At 43.1% G+C, this 23,623-nt stretch overlaps 1 protein-coding gene across 7 annotated transcripts in view; it reads right to left on the bottom strand.

Annotated features, from left to right (window-relative positions):
• The window catches only part of LRP1 (LDL receptor related protein 1), a 448,332-nt gene that overhangs the window by 121,151 nt on the left and 303,558 nt on the right, over positions 1-23,623 (bottom strand). For all 7 annotated transcript variants that reach the window (XM_061614615.1, XM_061614609.1, XM_061614610.1 and 4 more), the window contains 11 exons: positions 19,646-19,850; positions 18,745-18,909; positions 18,194-18,438; positions 16,230-16,361; positions 14,446-14,673; positions 12,623-12,797; positions 10,635-10,729; positions 7,780-7,929; positions 3,796-3,939; positions 3,261-3,386; positions 1,126-1,257 (listed from right to left, as the gene is read on the bottom strand). In XM_061614615.1, the coding sequence (XP_061470599.1) occupies positions 1,126-1,257; positions 3,261-3,386; positions 3,796-3,939; positions 7,780-7,929; positions 10,635-10,729; positions 12,623-12,797; positions 14,446-14,673; positions 16,230-16,361; positions 18,194-18,438; positions 18,745-18,909; positions 19,646-19,850 (1,797 nt within the window). The remainder of the gene's footprint in view (positions 1-1,125; positions 1,258-3,260; positions 3,387-3,795; positions 3,940-7,779; positions 7,930-10,634; positions 10,730-12,622; positions 12,798-14,445; positions 14,674-16,229; positions 16,362-18,193; positions 18,439-18,744; positions 18,910-19,645; positions 19,851-23,623) is intronic.

Below are 23,623 nucleotides of genomic sequence, written 5' to 3'. Positions count from 1 at the left end.
TAGCTAGCATGGCCAGGGATGATGGGAGTTGCAGTCCAACAACATATGGAGGGCATCACATTGGCTATCCCTGTCCTGTGCCATCAATGACACTACAAGATCCTTCCCATTTAGTTAAGTGGCCCCCATTTGCATTCCATTCAAATTTATCCCTCACACTCTAATAGGCAGCAGACTGGGAAAAGGGGGCCATAACATAGTTCACTGAAAGAGGGAGTGGAGGATATAGTGTAGAGGTCCTGTGTGCAAAGTGCAAACAGCCAATTTTCAGTTTCTCATCTTTCTAATATTAAGTTCAGTTCACCCCATATCAGTTTGGAATTTAAAAAAACACAAACTTCTAAATAAAAATTTGCGTTTTGAGTGCATTTCTCCTAGCATATACATTTTTTACAAGTTTTCCTAATATTAGGGATGGAGAAAAATTTATTTTGTTTCCCCATTTTAATACAAAGCAAACTAATTTGCACTTCCGAAACTAATACACATACTATAATGTAATTATCTTCAGAAATTTGCACTTCTCCAAATTCTGAAATGCAGTTCTCCGATAAAAAAAAAAGTGTATACTAGGGGCTGCCCCCCCCGTTGCTTCACTCACCAACCCCTCATGGGTCTCCACAGCTGCCCCTTCCACATACCCCTACGGGGGTTGCCACAGCTCCCCCTCTCCACCACGGATTGCCAGAGCTCCCCCTTTTGTATTTGTATAAATATATGTATATGCAGGAAGAGAAATGTGTATATTTGTCCATCTCTACCTAATATCTGTGTTTAGTGAGCAATTTCCCCTAGTATAATGCATTTTGCACATTATTTTCCTTAATATATGCATTTCTGTATTCATTTTTTGGCTGCAATACTGCACTACAAAATTCAGGAAAATGTGAATGCTGAAGGAGAGCTGAGTTTCATTTCATGTATTTCATTCAGAAAATGCAAATTAAAAGAGATTCACATTAAAATGTGAACTGAATGAATTTTTGCCTCGCAAAGTCTTGTCAGCAATAAAGAGGCCATCTGCCACTCACTCCTAAGCTCCTTGTTTCATCCTTTCTCCACTTTGGACAGCTGCTCCTCCCATCCCTCTCCCAAGGGGATAACCAATTCCAGGTATTCACTTACCAGCATGAAAATCGATGCCGACAGCCAATGAAGTCCCAGAGACTGGCACAAGCGCATCAGACCTATCAGTGGGATCCAATGGGATGCCCCGGATACCCTCATGGACAGAGTAGAGGAGGAATGAGCCAACACCTGCATGGAAGGGGGAAGAAAACAGTGACAGACTGGAAGTCTCAGTACAAAGCACACAGGTGGGGCCAAGGCTCAACGACAGAGCATTACACTTTTACTTGCAGACGGTCTCCGGCTTAATTCTCAGCATCTAAAGTTAGAGGACTTCCAGGAACAAAGCCTAAGTGGAACTTTGCGTGGAGACCCAGGAGAGCTGCTGCCAGTCAGAGTAGATAATGCTGACCTAGACCCAGCATTAGTTCAAAGGAAATGGGAAACAGATGTTGCTCAGTGGCTGAGCAAATGCCTTGCAAACAGAGATCATTACTTTAGAGGAAGGGGACTAATGAAGATGACATGAAGAGTTTTAGTTTGGCTTCCTTTGTTTCCTCAAGTCCCATCCACCTCTATTACGTAGTTGATGAGCCCTATGGGGACAGAGTTAGATACCAACAAAAGCGTGGAAGCTGCCTTTAGCCTCTTACATGGATTAGAGTATAACAAATTCATAGGTCGTGCAAGCAACTGTTCAATGTGCAGCCACTGAAAAGAATTAATATTTGTTCCATTTCATTTAATATTTGGACCCTGCTTTTCTCCCCCCAAAAGAAAGCCCAAAGCAGCTGATAATAACTAAAACATCAAAATTACAATCAATATAGACACAGTATAGAAAATATTGTAATTATATTGTAATAGCTGTCTTTTTCCAGGATCATATTAATTACTCACTTTGACCAGGACAAAAATGTAAGTAGCTTCAGGCTGTGACAAAAATAAGATTAAGAAAAAGGGCTAACGGGTAAAACTAGATAGTGGCGTCAAACTGAACAGAAAGGAGACTCCTTTAAAGAGATCTGTTGTTCCCTCTACTAGCGAACTCAGGCAGTGAGTGCCAACTGCTATGTAGCCCAAAATGGGCCCACTGAGAAACAATACGGATGTACCAGCATGTTGAGATTTCAAGAAAGACAAAACAAAATTTAAAAAGCAGGCAAAAAACAAAACAAAAATCAGCTCAATCAGGACTGAGCGTACTCAATAGCAAGGGAATGTTGGAAAAAGTTGGAAGAGAAAAAGGGGAAATTGGGGAGGTGGAGTATCCAGCAAGAGAACATAGTTGGCTCCCTGAACAGGAGCATTTTTGTCAACAGCTGGGGATATACTGTAACATTTTGTTGCAGGTTTCACTTGTATGCTCCACTACCGAAGTAGAAGGACCCAGCCACTGCTTCCCAGGGTGCCTCTCTACATCTTAGGGAGGAAAGCTACTATTTCTTCAGAGAAGGTAAAATGAGGGAAGAACGTTGGAATATTTTCACTTCATTGAACTATGCTGTACAGAAAAAGCATAAAGAAGGCTTCTGAGTAACCCCTGTAAGAACAACTAGTTTGTTTGCCTTCATATAAATGCAGTCTCCGACTATCCAATGTTGTTAGGTTAAGATATAGTTGGTCAAGAGGGCTTCTGAAGGCATTTTCTACCATTTTCTAGCCTGGCCATTCTATATTTTTGTCCTTTACATCTTAGGGCTGTGCCACACTTTTATGTTTTTATTAAGTGTACACCAAATACCAGTGTGTATGGAAGGGTATGGTAAAAAAGGAGGTATCACTACTCATATCTTGATAAAAGTGCTGTGGATTGCAGCACAAAATAGCTGCCATAGGCAGCAAAAATGTTGCAGGTACGCTGTCTACACCTAAAAACATAAAATATGAAGGAGTCAAAGTACATGTCTGGAAACACATGTCTCATGTAGGCAGAGAGAGCCAAGGCTGGTTGCAGCTCCCTCTCAAACCTATATGGTGTTAAGATGAGTTTTGCCACCACATGATATAGGACAGTTCCATACTTAAATCAGGGCAGCTGTAGCTTCAGTGCAAACAGCGTTGCACATTCAGCAGCCACTAGGTGGAGCTGTGTCACATCATTACTCTGAACAGCTTTGTTCCCAGGAACAAGGTATAACAGCCTCAGGCCACACTCCACAAAACCCACGAGTTTACTGATGACAGTTCACCTTCACATGACTGCTGCCCACTCTTCAGGCTGTAGCCAGCTGTACACATGCAGGAACGAGTATTCTCTGAGGTTGGAAGGCATAGCTGGGAGCAGTCACCATTGTTCATGCTGCAAGGGTTGGTACCTGTAACACCAAAGGTGTAGTAATGAAATTAAATGGGCATTGCTAACGCAGAGGCAGATAGCATCAGAGTTCAGATGATCACATGTATGACCATCCTGCTTCACAATCAAATGGGCCCAGAAAAAGGGAAGTGAGCTTTGTGAACAAGTCAGGGGAACAGTCATACAATGAGCCTGAATAGTTAAAGGTGGCTGAACCAGTCCCAAATCCCAGACTGGATTCCTATCAAATTGCAAGCAAGGCTTTTCCATTCAGTTATGTGAGCCTTAGTATACCACCACTGATTCTCTGCTTCCTGATCCAGGCGTTGGAATCAGTGAGCCTGAACAACACTCATATTTTCCTATGATGCTTCTTCAGGCCTTCCTGTTGCATAATGCAGTGCTGATGACCATTACAATCAGCTTACCATGTTGCTGAATGTTCTCATCGTAGATCTTCATGTGCATGACAAGTGTGGTGCTATTGCGTAGCACAATTGCCTCTGCTCCATCCTTCTTGTTGCAGGTGCCCACTTTTTCTGAAGCCTGGTCGGCCCACCAGAGTTTATCACCTGGGAGAGAAAGGGATTCTTATGTACATGAGGAAATGAAGATCATGTAGCTTGTCTTCACTTACAGGGGAACCCAGACTGAAAAAGCTGCTTAATACAGAACAACAGGCACTGTGACTGAGCTGTGACACACTGGCCAGATTCAGACAATCGTATCTCAGCTCAATTATCCAAGATATGAATGATCCTTGCTCACCTGTATGAAGCTGCTTTGCTCCTCTCTTCACATGAGTGAGCCAGGATCTTAAGCCAACTTTAAAGCATGGCTTCATATCCAGGTTTGTTTAGGAGCCACTACATGGCCTTTGATGTCTGTATGCTAATGCCCAGAGCATGAGAAACAAGCAGGATGAACTTGAACTCTTAATACAGGAGGGCAATTACGACTTGATAGGTATAACTGAAACTTGGTGGGATGACACCCATGACTGGAATACAGCAATTGAAGGATACAACTTGTTCAAGAACAGAAGGAATAAAAAGGGAGGTGGAGTTGCGCTATATGTTAAAAATAAATATCCCTGCACAGAAATAGAGGAAGATGAGCTTGGTAGCTCCACCGAGAGTATATGGATTAAAATTAATGGGGCAAGTAATAAAAGGAATGTAGTGCTTGGAGTCTACTACCAACCACCCAATCAAGGAGAAGATGAGAATGTAAGTTTTGAAAAGCAAATTGCCAATGTTTCGAGGAGGCATGATGTAGTAGTAGTGGGGATTTCAATTATCCTGATATCTGTTGGGAGACAAATTCTGCCAAACATGGCCCCTCCAAGAAATTTCTGACTTGTGTTGCAGATAACATTCTCCTACAGAAAGCGGAGGAAGCAACCAGAGGATCAGCTATCCTGGACTTGATACTAACCAACAGAGAAGATTTGGTGGATGAAGTGGCAGTTATGGGAACTCTGGGGGAAAGTGACCACACCATACTTGAATTCTTGATTTCAACAGAAGCAAAAGCTGAGAGCAGACATACGCGCACCCTGGACTTCAGGAAAGCTGATTTTAATAAACTCAGAACAATTGTAAGTACGGTTCCATGGCAAGCCACCCTAATGAGGAAAGGAGTCCAAGATGGGTGGGAGTTTTTAAAAAAGGAAATTCTAAAAGCGCAATGGCAAGCAATTGCAACAAGGAAAAAAGGGAGGAAACAACAGAAGAAGCCAATGTGACTTCACAAAAAGCTTAGAGAGGACCTGAAAACAAAAAAGGACACATACAGGAAGTGGAAAGAAGGCCAGGCCACAAAGGAAGAGTACAGGCAGGTATCACGGAATTGCAGGGATGGTGTCAGGAAGGCTAAAGCTGAAAATGAGCTGAGGCTAGCGAGGGATGCTAAAAGCAACAAAAAAGCTTTCTTCAGGTATGTCCATAGTAAAAGACAGAGAAAAGAAATGGTGGCACAGCTACTCAATGAGGATGGCAAAATGATAACAGATGACAAAGAAAAGGCAGAAGTGCTCCATTCCTACTTTTGCTCAGTCTTCTCCGAAAAAAGGTCTATGACCCTCCCAGGAAACATGAAGTAGAAGGGTCAGGATTGGACCTTGAGATTGTTAGACAAACGGTCAAGGAATACCTAATCACTTTGAATGAGTTCAAATCGGCAGGGCCCAGTGCTCTTTAATATTTTTATTAATGACTTGGATGAGGAGGTACAGAGCATGCTTATCAAATTTGCAATGATACAAAATTGGGGGGCATAGCTAATACCGTGGAAGACAGAAACAAAATTCAAAGGGACCTTGATAGGCTGCAGCATTGGGCTGAAAACAACAGAATGAAATTCAACAGGGATAAATGCAAAGTTCTACACTTAGGAAAAAGAAACCAAATGTACAGTTATAAGATGGGGGATACTTGGCTCAGCAGTACGACAGGTGAGAAGGATCTTGGAATTGTCATTGATCACAAGCTGAATATGAGCCAACAGTGTGATGTGGCTACAAAAAAGGGAAATGCTATATTAGGCTGCATTAACAGAAGTATAGTTTCCAAATCGCATGACGTACTAGTTCCCCTCTATTCAGCACTGGTTAGGCCTCATCTTGAATACTGCGTCCAGTTCTGGTCTCCGCACTTCAAGAAGGATGCAGACAAACTGGAACGGGTTCAGAAGAGGGTAACAAAGATGATCAGGGGACTGGAAACAAAGTCCTATGAGGAGAGACTGAAAGAACTGGGCATGTTTAGCCTGGAGAAGAGAAGACTGAGGGGAGATATGATAGCATTCTTCAAGTACATGAAAGGTTGTCACATAGAGGAGGGCCGGGATCTCTTCTTGATAGTCCCAAAGTGCAGGACACAGAATGGGCTCAAGTTGCAGGAAGCCAGATTTCGACTGGACATCAGGAAAAACTTCCTGTTAGAGCCATACGACAATGGAACCAATTACCTAGAGAGGTAGTGGGCTCTCTGACATTGGAGGCATTCAAGAGGCAGCTGGACAGCCATCTGTCGGGAATGCTTTGATTTGGATTCCTGCACTGAGCAGGGGGTTGGACTCGATGGTCTTGTAGGCCCCTTCCTACTCTGCTATTCTATGATTCTATACCCATTGTTTCCCAGTTTGCACATGACAGAAAACTATAGTTATCCAAGACTTTCATGGCATTCATTAAGGGAAGAGTGAAGTGGCTGCATGATGCTAATTCATATGATCATTTGGACACAGCCACTGACAAATCCAGTATCTTCTTCATATCTCTATCTATTGACCCACATTGGAAGGTGTTTAGGAAACTCCAAATTCCCCCTCTGTTCTACATAATCAGGCAAAATATGCCCTGAATGTGTTTTAGTTTTTGTATGGTAATTCCACAAAGCCTTCATAATGCTTCAGCATCATTCCTACACGCACATAACATGAGGGAATGTCTTGTGTGTGGGAAAAGCTGCATTGCTTTACAACAGTTGTGTGGGAAATACACACAGCATCTTTCTTCTTGATGTGTGTATTTTCCCCCCTTGTTCAAATACTTTCCCCCTGCTAGGTAAAAAGCATCCCTGAAGTCAATAGCTCTTACTTTCAAGCAAATATAGTTAAGGTCAGTGCACACCTTGAAAAGTAAAACGTAGACCACGTTTAGCTGTCACACTAAACCATAGTTTAACATGATGAGAACAAAACTGTTCTCATGTGGCTTGCCAGCACTGCTGCGTTGGGGACGGGTCCTGCTCATTCTGTTGTGTAGGGCCCTGGACCTCTGGCCCAAAGACCTCCCCTGATGGCACCACTGGCAACACTGGCTAGCCCCAACCTCTAAACATCACTGCTGCACCACGTATAACAATAATGGCTTCCTGACACTGTTGACAGGGATCCTTGCTGAAGTTTGCCACTTCAACAACAACAACAAAAGGCTAAAGTATGTACTTCCATGCTAAACCTATACAAGTAAGTTATTAAAAATAACTTTATAAATTTTTTTAAAAAAACTATAGAAGTTAATAACCATGTCAGTCTGCATTTGGAGATTTAAAAAAAGAGTTGGCTTTTCATAGCACCATAACATTTGATTTAAAGTGTTTATCACTTTAAGATGAAGGTGGTAATATATGAAAATTTATTCTCTTTGCGAAAATAGCGAATATCCTATCTACAACTAAAAAATGCTGCTTCAGTGTTTGCAAAATGCAATGCATCCAAAACAGAAGCACTGCCTTGAGAGAAAATGTGTGTACTGTGCATTATAAATAGGAAACATTGATTGTGCCCTACCCTCCCAGTACCTATACAGAAAAGCCCATAGACATGGTGCTTATATATGCTCTTCTCATCCTTGCTTACCAGACTGCTGTAGCAATAGCATCTAGACTCTTCACATTGACTCTTACCCATGATAGCCAAAGCTGTGGCCTTGCGCAACTGGTTCCTCATGGCCTCTAATACCTCAAAGCCACTGCCATCCAAGTTGCATCTGTTGATGGTACCATTGCCGGAGCTGATCCAGTACAGCTTGCTTTCCTGGTAGTCAATGGAGAGACCTGGTATGAGAGAATCATTATTCTAGCATGGAGGAGGAACAAGGGCATTATCAACGAAAGTCTGAAAATGTTAAATACAACTTGTGAATGTGCAATATGGATGGGCAGATCAGCCTGTTTTCGTTCTCTGTCATTTTCGTGTACACTCATTCATAAGACTCTTTACATACCATTTCTGCATTCATCTGTGTATATATATTTTTTAGAAAAATGTGCACACAAATTCAAATTTAAATACTTAATTTTGAACCAACTTTCTCATAAAATGATGTATTTCCTCCCCAAGTATGTCTTTCAAAGCAGATTTCATCCTAAAATACACATTTTATAAAGATTTCCCCACTTTTTCTGAGAAGAGAACTGCATTGCAAAATTTGGAGAAGTGCAAAATCTGAAAAATTACTGCACTTTGATCTGCACATTAGTCCAGAAGATGCAGATCAGATCAGTTCATATTGGACTTTGCAAAGAACCAATCCCTCCAACTTCCCTAGTATGCAATGATGGCTTCACCTATGCTTTGCCATTGATGGCCTGAAAATTGCTGAGTGTGTTAAGTGTGCTTCTAAGTCCTCTGCGTGTTTATAGAAGTGCACAATGGGATTTGTATATCTGGGTGTATTTGCACAATACATTCTTGCTGTAATTACAGGCACATCTCATGTCAAAAACAGGACTAAACTGACAGACTTCACCCTCCACCTCATAACTGCCTTGGCAGCTACAGCATTACAGTTCATTCTATTTAGACATCACAGCCCCTTAATGAAGCCTGTCATTCTAGTCACAGTCTGCAAGCTCACTGGGCTTCACAAGTGACAGAGGCTTCCATGGGCTCTAGTCAAGATGCGGAAAATGTTATGTCTATGCAAGTTAGTAACCTACAAACAAAATAATGAACTCTCTTCCAATTAGAAAACTTTCCCTGTCTAATTACCTGGAAGTAGTTCTTACTACAAGCTACCAGGCAAGTGACTATTTATAAGTCTGTGGTACTGCTGGGCAGGAATTGTCTCATGACAGCAGTAAGGTTAGAAATTTTAATGGAACTGTTTTATTATGTATTTTAATTATGGTGTTTATATTTTAATGCTTGTACAACTGATGTTTACTTAGAAGTCTATTTTGGAATTAAGCAGTATAATTAACTGTATACTCTAAGCACCGTTGAAAATTCTGAATATTAAGCATTATATACATACCTGAAATAATATAAATAAATAAATGCCATAATTATGGATGTAGCTGTCCATTTGTGCCTGTGGAATTCCATGTGACAGAGCTAGATATGCGATTTTAGGTCTTTGCAAAATTTAGAGAAAGGCTAGAATCTCTAGGATTTTCAATACGGACTGAAGCCTCACAGAAAGGCACAAATATTTCTGCAAGAATTAATACTGGAATTTTGTGCTTCGCTGCAGTATTTCTGTGAATGAATACAGGAGCACATGCATTGATTTGTGGAAAAAGAGAAATCGGGGCTATGAGCAATCTTTTTTAAAAAGTACACTTCTCTTCTTGTAATGTGCTTTACTCCACAGCTGCCTTCTGCAGTTTTTAATTCTTGTTAGTTTTTATAACTTAATACTGTTTTTACTATCTGTATTATATTTTATATTCTATTTGAGTATTCCACTTTTAATTATGCTTTATTATTTAGTTGCACTGTATTTTGTATCTTTATATGTTATTATGAGGTGGAGTTGGTTTTTATTTGAGACTATACACTGATATCATCCCCAAAAGGCAGGTTATAAATTTTAAATAAATAAAATCAAAATAGAAGTGGATGCAAGGTGAATTAAGTTCTTCAGCCCACAGAAACATTCTATTTTATGAGTGAATTAGACACAAAAAAATTAGAAAGAGGCATTATGGATGAAGGTAGTTCATTCCCATTGTGTGAAGATATATGGTATAGAGAACAAGTCTTATAAGGAAAGGTTGAAGGAACTTGGCATGTTCAGTCTGGTGAAGAGAAGGCTGAGGGGTGACATGATTGCACTCTTTAAGTACCTGAAGGGCTGTCACATAGAGGAGGGTACAGATTTGTTCTCTGCTGCCCCAGAGGGTAGGACTAGGTCTAATGGTTTTACGTTGCAGGAGCGTAGATTCAGATTGACATTAGAAGGAACTTCTTGACAGTAAGGGCAGTTCGGCAATAGAACCGACTGCCGAGGGAAGTGGTGGGATCCCCTTCACTGGATGTCTTCAAGCAGAGGCTGGACAGCTATCTGCGGGAGATGCTCTAGCTGTGGATTTCCTGCTGTGAGCAGGGAGTTGGACTCAATGGCCTACAAGGCCCCTTCCAACTCTATGATTCTATGATTCTAATAACCTCTTCAGAAACATTAGTACAGAAGTGGGGAACCTGTGGCCCTTCAGATGTTACTGAACCAGTTATCATCAGCTTCAGCAAGCACAGCCAATGATAATGGTAGTTCAGCAACATCTGGAGGGCCACAGGTTCTCCACACCTGCACTGGAGGATGGACTCAATGGGTTGTATGGGTCCAGGGCCATCCCAATAACTGCAGACAATTCTAGACTCAGAAGCATGCCAAGAGCTGCAGCATCCATAGTGATAGTGACATGGCAAAGGGCGGCTAGTGAGTTCTGCCTTCACCAGATACAGAGGAGTGCTGGGGCCTAAGTCGTTTGGCCTGTCCAGACAGTCATACAGCAAGGTACAATTGTCTCCATACCAACAGGCCCCTTTTGATTTGTGAAGAGCAGGGTACAGTTGTTGCCGTCCATGTTGGCAATGCTGATGTTGTCTCCATCTGTCCAATAGAGTTTCCTGCGAAAGAGACAAAGAGAAAGACTGTTCAGTGCTTAACCCTTTTTGTACACCTGCTGGCAGTCCCCTGCAAATGGACTGCAAATTGTTCCTGGGGTGTTTTTTCCTGTCTCAAGAGTTCATCCGTTAAAAAGAATAGCCGGAAAGGGCCAATTGTAGGGGAGAATCAGAAGGTGGAGAGAGAATTAACACACCAGTATCATCTCTCTCTCTCTCTCTCTCTCTCTCTCTCTCTCTCTCTCTCTCTCTCACACACACACACACACACACACACACACACATAAGTTACAAGGCAAAAAAATCCTATACAAATGCCAGATAATTTTAGTATGAGCTTTGCAAGTGCTCTGTCAAGAGAAGCAACTTCCTGCCAACCCAATAAGGTTTACTTTGCCAATCTGTCGTAAGCCAGCTGGCACACACATGAAGTCATGCACACCCCTTCTTCACATGCCTCAGGACATTCTCTCTTTTACTGCCTTTAGGAAGAAGGATTTGTAACACTCCAAGGGAGTCAAAATTTAAGTGGGGCCCTTTTAAGATGACTACTGCCATCACTGTTGGGCTATGCACAGATTGAAGGCAAAGAAAGGAAATGTATTTCCCTCGATGTAGCAGAGATGGTTAAAGGGCCTAGACACAAAGTAAATCCACTTAGGCATGTCCCTTGGGTTTTTCTGATTCATTCCTGCACTGTGACCTGCCTGAGTTCCCACATCAAAACTTTTTATAAAAAAAGAACCTAAAAGAAAACAACTAATTCTTTAAAAACTAAGTTTTAAAGGTAAAGATGTCCCCACACTTGTAGTGCGAGTCATTTCTGACTCTTAGGGCGATGTCTTGCGACGTTTACTAGGCAGACCATATATATGGGGTGGGATTGCCAGTTCCTTCCCCGGCCTTTCTTTACCCCCCAGCATATGCCAGGTACTCATTTTACCAACCACAGATGGATATGGATGGAAGGCTGAGTGGACCTCGACCCCTTTTACAGGAGATTCGACTTCCTCCTTTCGTTGGAATTGAACTCTGGCCATGAGTAGAGCTTCGACTGCGTTACCGCCGCTTACCACTCTGCGCCACAGAGGACCTAAGCTTTAGCATGCCCATAAAGATGTGCTTAAGGTAGGGCAGATCAATCAGTGCTTAAGAGCACCAGTACAAACCATATCACTATACCAATGTGCACATTTTTTTGTTTGTTATATAAACAGGAGCCAGAGGGAAGCTTGAGCAGCCTTGGCTGCAATGGGTGGGGAATTTTCTCTCATTTCAGATGAAGGGAACCTGTAGCCCTCCAGATGTTGTTCAACTATAACTCCCATCAGCTCTAGTCAGAATCTCATGGTAATTGAACAATATATGGATGGCCACAGGTCTCCCACCCCGCTTTATAACCTTGTTTAGCTAATAGCACCTAGTTATTCGGGGCACTTAATAGCTAACTATTATAAATATTACTACTATTGTTGCAGATACAACTACACATGGGGACATAACTTCTTTTCCTTACAAATCTAATTATTGCCCTCTATTTCTCACAGGTCAAACTACGAGCAAAAACATTTTAACACATCCTTGATTAAAAGTATTGGGGAAATGGGGAGAAAGACAACAGACTAAAAAAATTGTTTCAGATGCTGAATCCAGTTCATATGCTGCCAGTGACTCTCCTGAATGTAGAGAGATGTACCAAAAACATCTGGATAATTGGAAGTTCAGAAAAACTGAACAGGTTTATATATTGAGAAATATTATCAATACAGCTAAAAAGGCAGTAGACGGTAAAATCAGTTAGCTTTGAAAAAGCTATATTATCCTGAGGCTGTCATCTGAAATCTATCCCCATTGTCTAATTTATTTCTTAAGAATCTCTTCTTGTGCCAGGCTCACCCTTTGAGAGGATGTACAACCAGACAATGAGGCTTGTCCAATCCCTGGATCACAGCATTCTTAAATGAGCCATCTAGTCGGGCGACATTGATCTGCTTCTTGTGTGCATCATAGCTTGTCCAGAAAAGGTTCCTGGAGACCCAGTCCACAGCAAGGCCATGAGCATTGGGTAAGTCTGCAAGACAATGAAGGTGAAGAATTTGTCAAGTGAGGGGAGACAGGTAACGCCCAGAGAGAGCGACAAAGAAGGAAGATGCCTCTAGAGCAGTGGTTGCCAACCTAGGAGCTGTGACCCCCCAGGGAGGGCTGCGAAGTAATCCAAAGGGGCTACGAACAGTAAAGTAATGAATTATTATTATTATTATTAAAAGTCTTCATTCCCTGGATGCTGTCTGCTCTCCACTGCCGCTGCAAACGACACCTCCCCCTTGCTCCAAACAAGAGGGGAGGATTTTTGCTAAAGCGCCAGAGCATCTTTCAGGTGCACCGAAGGCAGGCATCGGTCTATTAAAACACGTGGCGAATGTCAAAGGAGGCTAAGGGTGGAGCTACCAGGAAGAAAAGGGGATGACTATCACCAACTCCTGTCTCCTTGCACTCCCACTGCTGACAGACACTCTTACCCAGAACGAGAGGAGAGGGCTTTTCATGAACCAAAAAGAAGCAAGGCTGCAAGGAAAGGCTGCTTTCCCCCTTCCTTCCTGGCAGGCAGCCTGCTTGTCTTTCTTAGCTCCTGATTCACTACCATCTTCTTTTAAAAATTATTCTTATTTGTGAGGCCGCCAGATCTTGCCTTCGGCCCAGACAGAACAAAGGAGCAATAAGGAAACTCAAGACTTGCTCGTCCCCCATCTCTGAGGCTGTGTGTGTGTGTGCCAGCGTCCCCCCCTTTCTTCCACCTACACTCTGCCCCCCCCCAATCTTTCTCTCCAAGATGCTGTGGCAGTTGAGGGCTTGCCCCTTCTCATGTGCCCAAACACATGCATGCCTGCAGATGCTTGCAGGAAGGGCAGGTGTGTTTGTGTGTGTGCAGACACTGATCTGTCTTCTCCTCCACTCTCATTCCCCAAGTGCACACTAACCAAGTCATCAATTCTAATGATCATCCCAAGACCTAAAAGCACTAACCCCCCCCTCCTCAATCTATCCACCCTTTTGTCTTCACAATCTAGTATCCCCACCACTACTACAGTGCTTTAATAATAATAATAATAATAATAAAAGTTCCAGATTGGCTGAGGCTGGGGTCCACATACTGCAGCTGAAATGAATTTATTGACTTATTACTGCATTTATATCCCACTTTTCCTTTAAGTTGCTCATGGTGGTGCACATAGTCCCCCTCACTTTCCGTTTTATCCTTACACCAACCCTGTGAGATAGGTCAGGCTGAGAGAGTATGTGGCCCAAGGTCACCCAGTGGGCTTTACGGCTGGGTGGGGATTTGAACCTGGATCTTAGTCCAACACTGTAACCCACTGGTGTTGGGAGACAGGACTGTACATCTTTAGACTATGTGGGCAGGGAGGGGGATTTTTTCAGATAACAGAGGCTAAAATTACAATCAGCATTTGGGGGGGGGTCATGAAATTTTTTGAGCTTATAAAGGGGGTCCAGTACTCATAAAGGTTGGGAACCACTGCTCTAGAATACAGGTGAAAAGCTTTAGGTTCATTTAGCACAGGGCATAAAAGGTAAGAGTCCCAAAAAAACCTCAAATTTCATCTTGACAAAGCCATGCCAAAGTACACCATGGACTGTAAGGATGCTGTGGGGAGGAGAGGAAACAAGGAGAGAAAAAGAATGACAGGTAGTCCCCCCACCTGCAGACACAACGGTTTCTACGCCTGTTCCATTGATGAAAGCCCGCTTGATGGTTTGCGTACGGACATCTGACCAGTAGATCCGCTGCTCCATGGCATCATAGTCTACTACAGTGACATTGTCAATGTCAGGCACAGTGAAGGAGTTGATGTAGTTGTAGTATGGGTTATCAATGTCAACCCCTCGGATCTCCATTTGGCGGGCATAGAGCAGGAACTTCTTAAACTCTGGAGAAGGGGACAAAGGCCAAGAACACATTATGGGAATTCACTCCACTTGGGGTTTAGCAAATAGAGAGCACTTCTGTTTGCCGGATACTAAGACCACAAGGCTTGTGGGCTGGTTACCCATAAAATGTGCATGGTTGATCCAAGCAATCTTCACTGTGAAGCAGTGCGACTGTGGAGTAGATGCATTTGTATCCTGTAGACCTAAACTGGTTAAACTGCTGTGGCTACCTTAAAAAGAATTGTAGCTTTGTTTAAGCTCCTATCAGACCTATGATTCTCAAGTTTCCTTAGTCAGAGAGCCATAACAGTTCCACAGGTATGGAACCAGTTTACATTTGTAGCTTACAATATGCCCTAAATATCTGCAAAGTATCACAGGACTGGAACTTGTAAAGCATTCTAGTAAGTTTGTTAGGGGTGCTGGGAATTGTTGCTCTATGAGAGGTTCCCAGGATTCTTTGGGGGAAGCCATGTGCTTTAAATGTATGGCATATATGCAACCAATGTAAAGCAATATGCTCAGGAGAGTCCAGTGAATGGCAAGATTGCACAACCAGTTCTGCTCTTCACGAGGCTTCCATCTAAGCAGGTAGGTCTGCCTTGACATCCTACTTACTTTGCTACTTTGGCATATAGTTTCACATAACGTTATGGAAATAACCATGTATCTAAATATGATACCATAGTATCTAAATATGAAGACAATAGTCTCAAGCAGCTTTCACTTCTGAGGGCTGCAAATGAACAAGCCTCAGGTTCATACACTCCCCCCTTCTCCTCTCCTCCTCTGACACAGCTGTGAGGATGACATTGGAAGCATCTGTTTCCACTTTCAAACTAACCAGAAAATTATTACATCTGAACTTGGGGAACTCTGGTTAATGAATTCATTTATTGTATTTAACAAAATTTATATACCACTTGATTGAAAAACCTCTAAGCTGTTTACAAAAGATATGAATAAGCCAGGATTATAAATCATTAATTGATCTTGACTTGTTGGAACGAACTAACCAGATTTCCCCCAAGTTTGGGTGTAACAAGGAACTCTGGTTACTTTAAAAGTAGATGTGAAAACTTCTGATCTCCTCTTGGCTGTGCCAAAGGAGAGAAAGACAGGAGAGACCAAACAAAGCTGAGACTCATGAATCCAAGAAGGTGCCCAAGACAAAATATTCATATTTAAGAGCTCCTATCCTCATCTGTAGCTGCTCTCTCACACTGAACAGACTGTCTGGGATGCAGGCTAAGGAGTCCTAGATGGACCCACAGTCCATGGATTGAATAAATACATCTAAGAGTGTACCTGTATGAGATTTTCAGTGCTCACTCCTTGTATCAGATCCACAAAGACCACAGACCTGTGGGCCTTCTGCTCAGACTGAGATTCACATCTGTCTGCAAAGCTTATGGGAATAATAGATTCAGGGAATCACATCACCCAAGACTGCATGTTTTTGCACTATTGCCCCAAATCTTTGGGGATGGGATTTCTTCTAAAAAGATGTACTCTGTGACCAAGAGGGGACCAAAGCCCTGCTCTTTTAATTTACCATAGCATGTGGTGTTGTCCTTGTCCAGCTTCATCAGGTGGGGACAGGCACAGGAGTAGGTGCTATTGAAGTTGATGAGGCAGAGATGAGAACAAAGGCCTTTTCCTCCATTCGCTTCACAAGGGTTGGGGGCTGCAATGACAAAGAAAGTGCTAGCAAGAAAACATGCTGAGATCCCCCCTGCCAAATTTCATAAAAAGCACAGTCCTACTCTAAAGAGAGGATGAAGCACAGCTCTTCTTTGGGAAGGTCAGGGCATTGGTTCCCCAGCCCTGTCCTACAGAGTCACTGCAGTGCACGTCTGCACACAAATATAAGGAATAATGAAAAAAGCCAACCCTATAGTCCCAAATAGGAACCCCAAATTACTGGCAAGAACCACTCTTCACCAAGGTGAAGTGGTGTCTCTACATGGTTTTAAAATCTTCATATGGATCTGCTGTCATGCTCTTAACTGATATACTGTAAGAAAGCCTAAGCATACTCACAATGCCAACATTCATTCCTTGTTACCTTTGCCTCCCTTCACTTTGCTGTCTCACCAACATCAAAACATAGATTGTTAGTCCTCAGGGTCAGGGACCTGTCCTTTATTTATTTCATTTATTTGCTTCTGTTAGTCTGTGAAGTGCCATGTATATTGATGGCACCACGAAAACAATCTTAATCCTTCTCCTCTTATTTAGGCAAGCTTACCAAGATACTTTAACACCTTTTTTTTGCCACCAGGATTGAACGCACAGAAGGATCACATCCACATTATAGCACATTGCCCAAAGAACCCTGGGAACTGTAGTTTGTTAAGAGTGCTGAGAATTGTAGCTCTGTGAGGGGTATAGTTCTCAGGATTTTCTGGAGGAAACCTTATGCTCTAAATGTGCTTTAAATGTATGGTGTGGATGTGGCTGATAAATTCAGCTCTTCACCACACAATGAGGTAATGGGTTGTATACCTTGTACGATGAAATGATCTCGCCATCTCTTCACCTGTGGACCCCTAAATCCATTCTGGGGGCTCCTACAACCCTCGGGGGGGGTTGGGACACCAAGGAGTATGCACAAGGGGAGAAGGGGGAACATATCCCAGAAGACAGTGCCTTAAGAGACTCTGCCTATATCCTTCAGGAACCTTGAAGCACAGCTGTAGCACCTTCTACTCCCAGGATCCAACAGCCCATTTACCCTCTCTTCCTATTACAGGGGACAATTATAGAGTCCCACCTACAGATCAAAGCAAGCATAGGAAAATGGATTGCTTGGAAGGACTAAAACTCTCAACACACGCTTTATACACAGAAGGTCACAGATTCTGTCTCTGTCATCTTCAGGATGTCGTTTCGTTGTTTTTTTTTAAGGATCAGCTAGTAGGTGCTAGGAAAAACCTCTACCTGAGCCTCTGGAGACCCACTGCCAATCCAAGTAGATAACATTTGGGTAAGAGGACAAAATAGTCTGACCCAGTATAGGGCATCTTTCTCTGTTCCTATGAATCAATCCTCATAACATAAAATACCCCTGGAGGGGTTTGGAGGGACTGCAGCTCAATTGCAGAGCACAATGCTTTGAATGCAAAAAAGCCCCAGGTTCAGTCTCTGTCATACCTAGCATTTTTGTTTTAAGAAGGATCAGATCAGGTGGCAGGTGATGGGACAGGCCTTTGTCTGCATGAGACTCCAGAGAGCTGATGCCAGTAAAAGGTAAACAATATTGGGCTAGATGAACAAATAGTCTCAACTGGAATAAGGCAGCTTCCTATAGTCCTATCACTTAAGCATCAGGAGAAACCACTGGTGCATACTATCCAACTGCATGAGAGATCTTGCAGCTTAAGACACCATGGTCTGGGCTTGGCAACCTTAAACAAAGCTGTGACTGAAGGAAGCTTCAGATTGCCTCCCCCCCCCCGCCATTGCAGAATTTCCTGTGGTGTCCTCCCCCTGCCTTTTCCCTTTGTCACATCTTACCTAACGGCTGGCGAGAGGGATGATAGACCTGCAAGTCAAAGGGCTGTGTGTTGGTTCTCTGCACGACAGTGACATTGTGGCCTGTCCACTTGTTGGCCTTGGCCAGGGTGTTTGTGCGCCAGTCAGTCCAGTACACTTCACCGCCATAAAGTGTGACAGCAAACGGGTGCGACAGGTACTCGTGCCCTCGGAGCACCTCAATGTGGCCTGTACCATCGTAGAGGGCAGAATAGATGGCATCTGACCTGTGGAAGAATGGGACAGGTTCATTTTAATTCCTTTATTTAGTTAGGTGCAATTCTTACTAGACTTTCACCCTAAGGTTCCAAGATAGGGTACAACAGTTCAAGAAAACGATAAAGTGACAATTAATACTGCAATGAAACAATCATCAAACAATGGCACCAAACAGGATTTTTTTTTAAAGAAAGATAAACATTTGCACATTCTGAACTGCTTTTTTGTGGAGAAAAATGTCCATCCTACCTAAATTACTAGTTAATACCAAAAAATCAAAATGAGAGAATATTTGTTGGAGGGACACTACATACCTGGCATCTATCCACAGAATGCGCTTCTCAAGGTAGTCAACAGTGAGTCCGTTAGGCCAGCCGCCTGAGCCGGTCTCCTTGTGGATGACTCGACGGCCCTCCCCACTCATGGAAGCGGCCTCTATGCGGGGCAGACTGGCATCCCAGTCTGTCCAGAATAGGATCCTGGAAGGAAAGAGAGAGGAGGTACACAAGTGGTAAGACAGACAGTTTGTCAACTCCTGTCCAGCTGTATAGGGCCAGGGCCTAAGTAGCTTCTGTAATTCTACAGGAGCTAAGGTCTTAGCAGCCTTTACCTTGAGATACTAAGACCTTGTCAGGAGATTAGTTATCAATCCTCATTTAATATCTTTTCCAGCTATTCAAGGCTGCCTTTATAGAAACAGACGCAAACAGCATGAGGTATCCCTGCAGGGGGTTGTTAAAAAAGGTCATGCTTTATCTTTGCAATGCTCACATAGTGTTTATGCACAGGATTACATGCTCCACTTCCCACCCCCTATCCTGCATCAGGGGAGCCATGTTTGGAAAACTGATATGAAGAATCCCAGAATTCTTTATGAAGAAAATAAGACATTCCCTCTATGGGAAAATTCATTGCCCCTTACTAGCATTCCATGCTTTTGCAACACTCAGATCAAAATTCCAAGATACACACAGCCCTCTCCTAGACCTCTTTATATTTCATGATAATTACTTCATCCATCAGTTCCCTCCTACAAAAAGCAATGAATAACGGACAACAGAAAAGTGAGCGTTTTGCCAAAGGTTGTTTGGCCAAGCTGTGGCAGAGCAGGAATTGGCACCCAAGGGAGGAAGCAACATCAGCTGTCCTTTTTGACCCCCTTGCCCCCCAAAAGGTTAGCAGTGCCTCTCAGCCCCTTTCGATTCAACACCATACCCGCATCGTGGATCCAAGGCAATGGCACGAGGATGCTCAATGTCCCCAGCCAGCAAGGTACTACGCATGGTCCCATCTAGCTTAGCCACCTCAATCTGGTCCAGGTTGCTCTCCACCCAGTAGATGTTGCCAGCAATCCAGTCAACAGCAAGTCCCTCAGGGGTGGCCAGCCCATACTGGATTACCACCTCAAAGCTGGTCAGGGCTGTGAGGAAGACAGGAGAAACAAGAGCAATCAGTAGCTATCAGTCTCACCCAGCCATTCAAAGCCAAGCTCCATCTTTATAGTTAAAGCCATTGTTCACAGCTCTGTAGCTGTCTGGCCCAACATCAGGAGGTCCTATTCTTCAACATACAGCCTGTGTTTAGGCCTCGCCAACTGAGACTCTTTGAGCCTCTGCCTCTTTACTTTCTCTCAGATTGCAAGTGAACCCATTTCTTTTGGTGGCTACTGGTGTCCTCCTGAGCTGTGTGCTTATTATGATGTAGTATATGAACATTTTCAGTATCTATCAGAGAACATGGAGGCCTGGAACTTATTGGAGTGACCTGATGTTATAAGACTGATTTTAGAAAGTCTTTGGGAATAAAAATAATGTGTAAAGTAACCACAGATAATTCCATGTAATTTGAAGGGGGAAAAAAACCCAAGGCTCAATACAGTGAGGTCGTATCTGCACCTTACATTTAAAACACTATTATGCCACTTTAATAGTCATAGCTTGCCCAAAAGCATCCTGGGAACTACAGTTAATTAACCCCTCTTCTCAGGGAACTCTGGGAACTGTAGCTCTGTAAGTGTCGAGCCCCAGCTCCCTCAGGGGGATCAAGGAGGGGGGCTGGATGAGTTTCAGCTCCCTCAGCTAGGGCAAGAGGAAGAATCAGAGGGTGTTGAGACTTTCGAGGACAATGAGGGAGGGGGTGTGGTTGACACTGTGCCAGTTCCCACAGACAGTTCTCCTGCCGAAGACGACTTCGCTCAACCTCCAGACACCCCAACACAGCCGTTGGGGAATGTCCTGGCTTGCATGCCAACTCCACACACCCCCGAGCTCCCCTCCTGACACTTCAAACGCTTCCCCGCCTCCTGAAGCCGAGCTGGCACCTATCGAGCCTGTACTGTCAGATGAGCCGGTGGAGGCGCGCCCCCTCTCGCCCTGCGCGAGACGTCACGAGAAGCACTTCGGTCAGAGGGAGAGTCTTCGAAGGAGTCAGAGATTACGGACGAAGACCTTTCCTACTTAAGTCAGCGCCGCCCTGATCTGGGTGCTGAGTCAACTTTCTTCACATGCTGCAGAGTATGCTTAGGTAGCTTAGTTAGGGACAGTAGTGAGTTAGCTTAGCTAAGTCTATGAAGCACGCTGCCTTTGATGTTTCAGTTACTCTAATAAAACAAGAATTAATTTCATTCTCGTCTCCGTCTCGTGACTCACACTCTGGGCAAGACAGTGAGGGAAACTGAAGGTCTCCTAACAACTCTCAGTTCCCTTAAACTACAGTTCCCAGGATTCTTTGGGGGAAACCATCATAGTTAAAGTGGTGTAATAGTTAAAAGTGGTATAATAGTGCTTTAAATGTTTAGTGCAGATTTGGCCTGTATCTCAGATATTGTTCATTAAGCTTATTGTCATGGAAAATACAATAAAATAAAAACTATGCAAATCAATAAAATACATAAAGTGTTGGAGACAAACAATAGTTTCCTCAGAATGCTTAAGCCAAGTTGAAAGAAGGTATTATTGTATAAGTTGTATTCTGGAAAACTATTTTTGGAGGTTTGGGTATTATTTAAAAAAACTACAAAACCTGTTGTTCAGAGGTGACAATGGGATGAAAGAAAAATATGTGTACATTATTGGACTTTCTTACAAACTATTTATTGCTTGTCACCAGCCTCAAGGGTGTGTGCTTCCATAATCCTTCCAAAATTAAGAAAAAGAATCAACCTCTTTATATTGGATTATATACACACTTCCTCTTTTTCTCTTTGATAATCATTGCCAACATGCACTAATACTCAGCAGCCGTCAGACTCCTCCTCACACTCCACACACGCTTTACTTCCCTCATTCTCTATAGTTATGTCTCCAGTCCGTATTTGCTTGTTTTGGTTGCTCAATTTGCAAGCTATATTCCAAACCCAATGTTCACCTTTAATTCCTTTTTCATTTTTGGTTTTTGCAAGGAATAGTATAGCAGCAAGAAGCTGAGATAGGTCTAAAGGAGGGCAATTATTAGAATATTGGTAAGGGAATGTTACTGGAGGCCATGGTGGACATAGAGGTACCCATGCCCTGGCAGTGTATTTTATATTTTAAGGCATATTTTATATATCCATACCCTGCAACCAAGTTGACTCTCCCCCAAACCATTTCTTCTCCCTCTCAGCCATTTCTGATACAGTTCTTCTTCCATTCCTATTTATGAAGGCAAATAAAACTGAACATAAAACACGCTAGGGAGATGTCCTGCCTTGGCCCCTGCAGGAAATGCAGAGAGAATCTGTGGCAGAGAGAGAGCACTTAGCCAGCTACATACTGTTGTTGTTTCCAACAAGCATAGAAAGCAGAAACAGTTCAGGGGCAAAAACTGTGCTTTCCAATTTTGCTGGGGAATGTTAAGGAAAAATGGGTTCATTCCAAAGGGGATGTTGGACAATCAGCTCAGGAATCAATTTACTGCCTATCCTCCCAAATGTCAAATGAATAATGATCTGGTCCTAAATTTTTCAATGATATTTTTCTGTTCTCTCCACATGATCTTTTCTTCTGTGTCATGTCTTTTACATTGTAAGTCTGCAGATAGGACTGTCTCACTTTTATTCTTATGTACCCTACTCTGAGAGTCTTATTGCCTGAAGGGGGCGTAAGGATTATATTTCCCCCTCCAGGATAAAACTGGATTTTCTCCCAGGTAGGTGCCATCTGTTCCCATTTCACTTAGAGGTAGGCTTCAGTTACACATGCGCATGTGTGTGCACATGCACACATGCACCAATACACACACACACACTTTTCGGTAGATAAAATGTAACACTTGCACTTGCTCAATGTAACATTGAGCCTCCAGCAAGCAAAACCCAGACAGAATGTCGTTACATCTCATGCCTCCTCACTCAGCATTCTAGTGCCTTATCAGGAATTGAGCCAGGGTGGTGAAGTGGACCTGAAGACACAGTTTCAAATCTGCCCTCGGCCATGAAGCTTATTGGTTAGCCTTGAGCCAGTCACTGCCCCACAGATTTGCTGTGAGGAAAAACTGAGAGGGAGAGGACCATGAATGCCATCTTGAGCTCTTTCAAGGAAAGGTGAGATACAAATGTAATAAATAAATCCTAGCCTTGGGCATATATAACAATCTGTGATCAGAAAAAGATTTGTGGAAGGCTAAGACTCCATTTTAGATGGGATCACTAAGACCATTGGTTATTATTATTATTTACTGAATTTATTAGTCGCCCATCTGGCTGGCTGTCCAGCCACTCTGGGCGACGTACAAAATAGGCATACAATACCTAGACATTAAAAATCTAAAAACAATGAAGATAAAATCTAGCCAACCCCAAAAGCCTGCCTGAAGAGCCAGGTCTTCAAGGCCTGGAGGAAACTCATCATGGAAGGGGCATGGCGGAGATCATTTGGGAGGGAGTTCCAAGGGTGGGGGCCACAACTGAAAAAGCCCTCTCTCTAGTCCTCACCAGTTTGGCTAATCAAACAGGCTCCAGACAAAAGGGCTGTCCCTTTCTGGAAATCCATTGCCAAATTAAAGGTGGATGTTCTTATTTCTAACAATTCTGCCTCCCTATGGCTGGATCTCTCCCAGCTGCAACCTGGCGCCCTACCATCACCCAAGGTCTCCATCTATCTGGTATCATCAGCCTTTTGGAGGCACTAATCAGGTTAGGATCTTGCTCTTTGTTGAGACAGCTGCCAGGCTGTAATTACCATTAGGGAATCTCCGGGAATGCTAATTAACTCC

This window comes from Rhineura floridana, chromosome 3 (genome assembly GCF_030035675.1).
Source record: "Rhineura floridana isolate rRhiFlo1 chromosome 3, rRhiFlo1.hap2, whole genome shotgun sequence".
Lineage (NCBI taxonomy): Eukaryota > Metazoa > Chordata > Lepidosauria > Squamata > Rhineuridae > Rhineura > Rhineura floridana.
This window is presented reverse-complemented; position numbering and strand designations above follow the sequence as displayed.